Source organism: Dasypus novemcinctus, chromosome 18, assembly GCF_030445035.2.
Source record: "Dasypus novemcinctus isolate mDasNov1 chromosome 18, mDasNov1.1.hap2, whole genome shotgun sequence".
NCBI classification, from domain to species: domain Eukaryota; kingdom Metazoa; phylum Chordata; class Mammalia; order Cingulata; family Dasypodidae; genus Dasypus; species Dasypus novemcinctus.
This window is the reverse complement of record NC_080690.1, coordinates 47966346-47975680: the sequence shown is the minus strand read 5'-3', so window position 1 is coordinate 47975680 and position 9335 is coordinate 47966346. Positions and strand designations below refer to the sequence as shown.

Sequence of the window (9335 nt, the reverse complement as noted above, 5' to 3'; positions counted from 1 at the left end):
CCAGGCTTGGCTGCAGGCAGACCCTTCCCCTTTGAGCCCCCGAGAGTGTCTGAGCAAAGGAAGGTTCCAGGGGAGCCAGTAGCTGGATCCAGGCACTCCCAGGGTGAGGTGGGGCTGCCTGACCTGAGTTTTGAGAGATTTGTCTTGAGGAAGCTGCCCCTCACTCACCCCATGACCTGTCCCCACCATGCCCTCTGCCCGGGCTAGAGAACCAGCCTGAACCAGTTTGTGTGGTTCTGGGAGGCCCAGGAAGGGAAAGGTCCTGTAAACTAGCCAGCCATTCTTGAGGCACCTCTGACCCATTTCTCCACCCTGCTCTCTTTCTACCCGGGGGTGGTGGGGTAGGGGAATGTCAGAGGCAGACTAGGGCGCCCCCAGTTTACATCCCCCTCAGGCTGTCGCCATGTGGAGAATGGAGCCCTGTGTCATAACTGCTGCCTCGACCTGCACTTGAACAAGGTTCTTGGGCCTTCTGCTTGCATAGGATAGCTTCAGAACCCACCTAAGGAGGATTCCTAACATCCAGGAATTAAGCTCTGTGCTATGCAAGCTGGGGGAAAGCTCTCCCAGCCCGAGGTTCCATCTGTAGCTGACAGTGACCCCACTCCGTGTGCTCAGGTCAGGGCCATAGGACACGGGGGAAAGACGCAGGAACATCTGCAGGAGACGCCCTGCAAGGAATCATAGCCGTGGCCAGCAGCGGCAGGAGGGTGGCGTCAAGCTCCAACCCCAAGACTCTCGTGCTGTGTGGCTCAGTTTCCCACTAAGGAAACTGTGCTCAGTGGCTCCATCTCGAGGGATGGTCCAGGCAGAGCAGGACAAGTGACTCCTTATTTCCTTTATTGCCCTCCTCTCTCTGCTCCAATAACCCACACCAAAGTGAACAGGGCAGCAAGTGCTGCCCATAGTCGCAGTGTCCTCAGGGAACCCAGTCAACGTGTGGTATGGACGTCTGTCTCCCCCAAGCTGCAGCATTCCCGGAACCCCCAAAGTGGCAGGCAGTTGACTTTGCCACCAGCATCCATTCCCCTGCAAATAGCCCCTGGGCCCTCTCCTCCACAGCTGGTGGGCAGGCATAGGGTGGGCTCCCAACAGGCAGCCCCCAGGCACAGGAAGGGTCTTTGTCACCAGGGTCAGAGCTGATGAGAGGCTGGGATGCTCATGCTGGCTTCCTGCTCTCTTCCTGCTGGACACACACTCAAAGAGCTGCTATGGCCATCGAGCAGCCTCGATGAGGGCTGAAGATGGAGGCCTTGTGAAGGCAGGCAGAACGGTGAGACTGAGAGAAGCCATCCTGGCCACAGTGTCCCAGCCCTGATCAAGCCATGCCTGAAGGAGGACCTCTCCTTGGTTTTTCGTGAGTCAAGAAACTCGTTTTTCACTAAGTTTAGTGTGGGTAGGGTTTCTGTCATTTGCAATGAAGAGCTCTCACAGAAAACACTGCTTTCCTGGGCTGCAGAAAGAGAACAAAACTGAGATGTAGGTCCAATGCCCAGAGAAAGGCACGGCAGGGGCCAAGTCCTCAGCAGGCTGCCCTGGGCTGCGGAGGCTCAGGCTGCAGTGCCCTGGGCCTGGAGACCCCCCAGAGGTGTCACTGTGTGGCTCTGGATGGCAGAGCCAGAAGCCAGGGACCCCAGAGGCTCCCCAGCACTCATAGGCTTTCCTGGGGCCGTGCTTGCCTGGGAGGGGAGGCTGCAGGCCAGGTGTAGACCTCACTCTAGCCCCATCTTCCCACTGAGCTCCATAGTCCTCTGGGCCAGACCCCAATATGCCTGCAGTGCCTGGCAACACCTCACAACAGGGCCTCAAGTGAGCTTCAGAGGAATAGGATGTGCTCCCAAGAGGTCTAAGCATTTTGGGTTTGCTAAATGGAAAGATGACTCTCTGAAGGGAACTAGAGGGATGCTGACGCCCAGCAAGAAGGCATGGAAGGCTGGAGGGAAGAGCCACCCCTCCGCACCCCACAGAGCACCCGGACTCTGGTCTCAGGGCTCTGAGTCCTCCTGGGAGCTGGGTGTCTGCATGGATGTCAGGGCCACGAGCAAGCCCTTCTGATCGCCAGTGCCCGGGTCAGCTGTGGAAGGACGACCAGGAGACACCCGAGGCGTAGAACTTCACGCGGCTTGGCCAGTCGTCGTTGCTCTTGTCCTCATCTGAGTCATCGTCGTCTCCACTGGACGCCCCACCACCAGCCCCAGCCAGGTGGGCCGGCTGGCCCGGGAGCCCCCTGCCCTGCTCCTCCTGCTCCTCTTGTCGCTTCTGGGCTGCCAGCTCCCGGTAGCAGAGGCTGCAGACACGCAAGGGCTTGGGCGAAAGGCGTGGCAGGAGGAAGCGCTCACGCGAGCATTCGGCACAGACCACAAAGCCACACTTGCGGCAGTGGTGGCGCCGCGTCAGGGCTGAGAAGCGCGTCTGTGTGCAGCGCATGCAGATGTCCGTGGCCTTGTCGGGGATCCAGGGCGCCGCATGCTCCGTGGTGGGCTGGCAGCCCGTGGCCAGCAGCTGCCGCCGCACACACTCCTCGATGTGGCCAATCCACTCCTGGCGCTCTGTCACGGAGGCCGCGGACACCACGAAGGACTTCTTGGCTGTCTTGATCATCCAGCGGTTCTTGGCCTGCAGGGTCTCGGGCAGCAGCTCGAGGGTCACCTCCTCCAGTGGGATAATGTGCTGGCTTCGGTACTTGCGCTTGTTGAGCACGATGCTGCCATATACCAGGATGTCATTGAAGAGGAAGAAGATCCGCGGCTTGGCCTTCTTGCGGCACTCCTTGGTCAGGACACCCTCGCCCAGCAGCACCCGGCCTGGCAGGGCCAGTGGCTGTCCCGACGCCCCGAAGCAGCTCTCCACGGCTGCGATCCGCTGGCTGTTGATCTCGGTGTTGGCCAGGTGGTCCATCTTCTCCAGCTGCTGGGGCTACAGAGGGAAGAGGTGGACAAGAAGCATCAGCTTGCCTGGGCACAGCCCGAGGGCTATTCCACCACCGCCCACCCCCAGGCTGGATAGCTCATCTCTTACTGTCGTCCTGCAGGCCCATACAACCCACATCCAAGGCTGGCCGCCAGAAGCAGACCCTTAGACCAGGAGCCACTGGGAGTTGAGGGGAACATAGAAGCCAGATGGGGAAGGCAAGGCAAGTACAAAGCATGTAACTGAGCAGGTGACCACAGTGGGCAGCAGAGGCTCAATCTTCCCAGGGAACCTTGGAAGACAGGCCACAACACACCTGGACATTGTCTACCCCAGGGGTGGGAAGCCAAGCAAGTGATCACCCAGCTCCCTGCAGCCCCTGTTGGGGCTGCTTTTGGGGGGTATGGCCTGCCCCGCATGTCCAGCCTGCCCACCGGGGCAGGGGTGCAGATGCCCACAGCAGAGCAGCACCAGCATGTGCTGGAACAGCAACCCCAGCCAACCACTGACACCCTCATCCAGCAAGCCAAACCTGCTGCCCAGGCACTCACCCAGGGGCCCCACGTCCCCAGCTGAGGGCTCGGCTGCAGAGGCTGAGGTTGCAGAGGAGGGGGACCCACCTAGAGCAGCAACTGCGGCGTGCGGTGTCTGAGCGGAAAGAAGCGGAGACGACCTAAATATCTAGCAGCAGGGGAAGGATACACACAACAGGGACAAGTCCTACAGGGGCGTTCCAGCAGCACAAGTGTTACAGCGTTACAAGGAACGAACCCAAACAAGTGGGGCAGAACAGAGCAATGACAAACAACAAATGCTGAATGAAAAAAGCTAACTGCAGATCATGTGTGCATGTGACACCACTTAGGCAAGAACTACAAAACATCTTCCAAGTATTGAAGAACCGTAAACGATGAAGCAACAGACTGAAAGACACGAAGCCAGGGAGGTGTGTCCCAAGTATGGGGAGGAGCTGTGTAAAACGCCAGACCAAAGAAGGACCCGGACAAGCCCCTCTTGGCGATCACTGATCACTTATGTAGGGGGCTTTCATGGAGTACTCGTCCTTGGCGATGGGAGGAAATACGGCATTTTTCGAGCTCGACTGTCTGCTCTACCAAGAACTTGGTGGGTCTTTTAAAATGGCTGCTCATGATTAAAGGTACAGAAAGATGGTTATCAAGGTAAGCAGGGGAGTGTGCCTTCTTCAGAATGCTTTGATTGTGATCAAAGAAGCAGATGTTCACAATGAGGGAAGGGTCAGATAATGGGAGTTTTACAGACTTTAAGATTCATTGAGGCTCAGGCCTTTGTCAGCTGAATTTAAGGAAAAGGCAGTGAGAGTTGGGGGATGCTCAGTTACCTATGCCACAGGGCGGGGGGAACTGGGTGTGGCCTGGAATGGGGGTCAAGTGGGACTTCACCTTTATCTATGTTTCATTTCTTTTATCTAAGAAGAAAAAGAGCAGGAGCAACTGTGATGAAATTCCAATGCCTGCCAATTCTAGGCAGTGGGAACATGTGTTTCATTTTCTCTCTCCCTCTCTCTCTCTGAATTTAAGGTCCCTAAAAAGAATGGCAGGATGGTGTCTGGGTCAAAATTTCCTGGCTCAATGTGTGGGGGAGCTGAGCAGGCCTCGTGGGGGACCCCTGGTTGGACCTGGCAGGAGAAAGCAGCCTGCACCAGGCCTCCCCGGGCCCCTGTGCTGGCAGCTCCTCCCCCTCCCCTGGCCCAGGACTTGGGGGGCGGGGGGAGATGCAGGAGCCCCCAAGAAGAGAACGCCGGCCCTGTTTCCTCCCGCACACCAGTGGGCCTACATAGGAGCTGCCCGGTGGTGCAGCACGAGGCTAACGGTGGGGGCAGCCCGACTTTGTGTGGAGATGGCCCCCTCTGCCACGTGGGAGGCCTGCCCGGTGTCCATTCAAATGGGTGCTACCCAGGTGGAGAGTGTGTAGAAAGTGAGGGGCAGGGAGTGCCCTGAAGCACCCAGAGAGGGAAAGCTGTGCACAGAGGGGTTGAGCCCAGGGGGCCAGTAGCAGAGGGAAGGATCTGGAGCCTCCTCTTCCTGGCCCCAGGAGGGGCATCCGACCCACCAGGACCAGGTCCCCTTCCTCCCTTTAAAGGCCCGCAGACCCAGAAGCAGGGGGAGGGGGGGCACTAGCATGCCACTCGAATCAGCCCCAGGCCCCGCAGTTCGGCCCGTGCCCTGGAGCTCCCAGCTGACCCCTGCCTGGAGGGGCTCCTTGTCCCTCCCCTCTCCAGGCTGCAGAGGCTCCTAGGTCAGGGTGAGGGGTCGGTCAGACACCGTCTCCTGGCCCAGCTGAGAGCTCACACCTGGCTTGGAGTCTGCAGGGGAGCCTTGGGTCAGCTGGGGACCTCTTCAATTTTTTCTCACCAACACGTGGCCTTCTGACCACTTAGGCTAGGGAAGGAGAGCTGGGTCACGTCCCTGCTCCTCCTTGGGAGGATGAGGCTGGAAGGAGCCTGTGGGCAGCCTGTGGCCCTTGGTCGGTGCCTGGGATGGCTCCCGCAGGGCACCCAGCGCCAGCAATGGAGGGGAGGTGGCTGTGTAGGGTGAGCAAGCCTGGGAAGCAAGGGCCTGGGCCCTCCTCCCCACAGCATCCTAGCAGCATGCCCTCAGGGCCTGGGTTGTGAGAAGTGACTTTAAGGACACATGGCAGCGCAGGCCTGGCACACGCAGTTACTATCATAAGGCACGCTGCTTCTGATCCTCAGTTTCACCGTCTATGAAACGGGGCTAGGACTGTCTTTTTTAGCTGCCTCTCAGCATGACCGCAAACATAAAGCTCTTTGGTGAAGAAGGAAGGATGTTCTCATGCACACCCAACAGTGACTGGGTGCTGTGGACCCTCCACTGCTACCCAGGGGAAAAACAAGAGTGTGGAGATTTTCAACGATCCCTGGGATAATATATTATTAAATGTACCCCATGAGTTTCCTTTTAAGTGCCAGTTATTTTTCAACAGGTTTTCTTACATAGGCTCTAGAGGCCACAGAGGCTACTGGCCTCTCTGTGCTGTTGTGAAGGCAAGACCTGGTACACATTGTCTCATTTAACCCCCAAACACGGAGTCACCATCCCCATTTTCTCGGAGGCCTGCCCAAAGGTCACAGAGCCAGCAAGGAGCACAACAGGGACTGAGCCAGGCCGGGAGGGTGGGATGGCCCCAGGGGATGCCTGGCACTCCTGCTGTCACTATCCCCCACCCACCACCCCAAGATGCATGGGTGATTTGCAAGTTGCTGAGGGTCACCACCCCTCCATCCAAACCCTTGAACAAACCAGGGAAATGCCCTGTCCCTGCATCTTTCCTTAAAACCTGCACTATGGAACACGAATGACCTGCCACATGAACGGGGCTGATGGCGTCCAAGGCAAGAGCTGTGTGGCTAGGGCGCCAGGTCCTGAGAGATGACCAGGTTCCTGTGCGTGACAGTCAACATGCCACGTTGCTGACTGCACCAGGAACAAGCAAAGTACAGCCTGAGGACCACATCTGGCCTAATGCCTGCTTTTGTAATAAAATGTAATTTGGCACACAGCCTACAAAGTCTAAAATATTTTACTATTTGGCCCTTTACAGAAAAAATGTGCTGATCCCTGACCAACACTACCACACGCTGGAAATACAGAAGGCACTGGTGCCAGGGACACACTGGATGAGCCAGCCGCCAAAGGCTCTGCCCTGATTGGATGCAACCTCTCCTCTCCCCATCTGGGACACAATCCTTGGGATTGAAAGATGTTTGGTGCCCTGACCAGGGAACCCTAGAAAGTCACCGCCAGAAGGGGTGCTCTGGGTCCATCTTGCCTCCTGTGCCGGCCACTGCTCATGAGAGAGGAACACACCTGGCCCAAGGTCAGAAGACTCAGGCCCCTGGGACAGCCCTGCCCTCTGGACCTTCCCCTCCCTTTTCCCTGACTGCTCACCCTCTGCCAGCAGGGACCTCAGCCCCAATCAGGCCCACCCTGCCCCCATGCCTGCATGTCCCAAATACTGATGGCCCCCTGGTGATGTAGGGGAGCTGGAGGGCAGGCTTTTGGGGATCATACTTCCTGGTGGGAGAGACAGACCAAGAAGTCATTTCCCGATAGTGAGGGCTGGTGGCCTGGGCAGGGCCAGGTGTCAGGGAAGGCCTAGGGGAGGATGTAACCTTGGTCACCCTCCCAACCCCCCAAAACCCTGAAGGAGCCAGGCTGCACAAAGGCCTAGGGGAGGGAGCACTCTGAGGAACAGCCCCAGGTGGAATGAGCTTCTAGAAACAGGAAGGACTGACTCGAGGTCTCCGTGGGAGGAGGAGAGAGGTCAAGTCCAAGCGGCCAGCTGGCCAGGCCAGTTTGGCAGGGCCCAAAGGCCATGGTGAGGACTTGAGGTTCTCCCAAGTGCAGTGCTCTGGGAGGGTTTGGGGGCAGGAGAGCAGCCTGGTGCTTCTGGGGCAGCCTAGGGCCCCCTCCAGGAAAATAATAGTCATAAAGACAATAAATCACACTGCCCAGCCCAGCACATTTAATGCTCACTAAAGCCCCTGGAGGATGTACCAGCCATCCTCAAAGTCACTGCCTAAGATCCCGCCTAGGCTCTAAAATAGCCATGAGCCACAGAGGCTGCTCTTTCCCAAAGACTGAAGCAGGAATTCTTAAGTCCAGAGGCCACCGCCCCTCTCTGAACGCCTTTCCCCCCAACCCCTGCCCCCAGGCCACTAAGCCCCTTGCAGGGTCTGGGCAGGTCCCCTGGCATGATTGGCCGCCCCACCCCCAGCACACTGGCCACACCCCACTTCCTTCCTTGGGGTGGGCTGGGAGGGCTCTCCCTCAGCTCCCTTGCCTCCCGGCCTGGCCTTGGCAGCCTCTAGGGCTGACGTGTGCAGAAACACATGGCCAAAGTCACAGGAAGGGCCACCCCGGCCTGCAGACACCCCAGTGGGAATTACGGGCCGAGGATGACCCAGCGTTTTCCTCCCCTTCTCCCCCTCCAGACCTGGAACTGCCAGCCAAGTCCCACCAAGGTGTTCTGTCTGTCTTCAGGAAGTAACCCAGGGATCTGCCGCCTAGGCTGGGACCTGGAGATCCTTGGCCTTTGACACTTCTGGAAGTGAGATAACAGCTGTGTTCAAATCCCGAACCAGTGTTTCCCTTGGACTATGACACCAAGTTTTCCGGAGTGAGATTTTCCCTCACTTTTCCCACTTGCAAAGGGGGCTGATGACCTTCCCCTTTACAGTTCCACGGGTGCTAGGGGAGAGAGAAAGGGAGATTCCAGGTGCACCCGAGACCCATTTCCATGGGGTTGAAGGAACAATTGCCAGCCCACCCCTCTGGGCCTGCCTCAGTTACTTCCTGTGTGAGGTGAGAGATGAAGCTTGGCCAGCTCCCACCCAAGGGCCAGAGGTTCCTAAGAGACAGGCCAGCAGGGCCTGGGCCTGTTCCCCGTCTCGCTCTCACCGCGTGCGGCAGTGGTCTAGACTGAGACCCGTGTCTCCAGCAGTGAGGCTCCGACGGCGGCGCGAGGCCACGACTTCCCGAGGCATCCACGGACAACGGGTGCGCCGAGATCCCCGCAGCCCCGGAGCGGCCCTGGACCCTCAGGACCCTCGGCTTACACGTCGCGCACTCCCGGGGTCCTCTACCTGTTCCGGCCCGCCCCCCAGCTCCCTCCCCCAGCCTCCAGACCCGTCAGCCAGCGGGGAGCGCCCTTCTCCGCGCCTCTCCCGGGGCCAGAGACGTCTCCGGGACGTGCCTGGCTGCGTGACGTCCCCGACCCGAGCCCGGGCTCGGGAGCAGCCTAGACGGCACGGCCCAGAGCCGGGAGGCCGGAGCGGAGCCTGCCCGCTGCGCGCGCCCGACCGACCCGCGAGACCCTTACCTCCCGCGGCGCCCCCGCCCGCGCGGCCGTCTGTGGGTTCGGATCCGCCGCGGGCCGCACCCCGCCTCGCAGCTCCCCCGCCACGCCCACTCGGTGGCAGCCAATCGGGGCCCCGGGACGGCGGCGGGGTGGGGTCTGGCGCCCTTTGCCGGACTAGAGGTGGCTGAGCAACGTGCGCGGGCGGAGCCGGCCCGAGAGCCGCCCGCGCGCGGTGGGCGTCGGGGGTCGGCCCCGCGCGGAGGCTCCTCCCCCCCACACCCTCCCACCGTTTTTCCTTTCCGCCCCCGCCCTCCGCCCGCTGGCGGCGGCCGCCGGGGGCTGAGTCCGCCTTCCCAATTCCGGCAACCAGGGAGATTAATAATAATAATAAATCAGTAGCATTGTATTTATTTGTTCTATTCCTCACAATATTTATTTTGGACAATTGCATTTTGAACTTTTTCTAGTGGAACCTTTCCAACATACACCGAAGGAAAGAGAGAAGGGTTTCATGGACCTCTGAATACCTAGCCCCCAGCTTCAGCGTTAACAGTAGGGTCTGT

At 59.2% G+C, this 9335-nt stretch overlaps 1 protein-coding gene across 1 annotated transcript; it reads right to left on the bottom strand.

The window, feature by feature from the left end:
- Nucleotides 1–823: 823 nt before the first annotated feature.
- PLEKHF1 (pleckstrin homology and FYVE domain containing 1) lies at nt 824–8926 on the bottom strand. Its single transcript, XM_058280080.1, has 2 exons — nt 8794–8926; nt 824–2916 (listed from the first exon to the last, which is right to left on the bottom strand). Exon 2 carries the CDS (start codon nt 2896–2898, stop codon nt 2071–2073), a length of 828 nt encoding a protein of 275 aa, XP_058136063.1. The 5' UTR covers nt 2899–2916; nt 8794–8926; the 3' UTR covers nt 824–2070.
- Nucleotides 8927–9335: the final 409 nt, after the last annotated feature.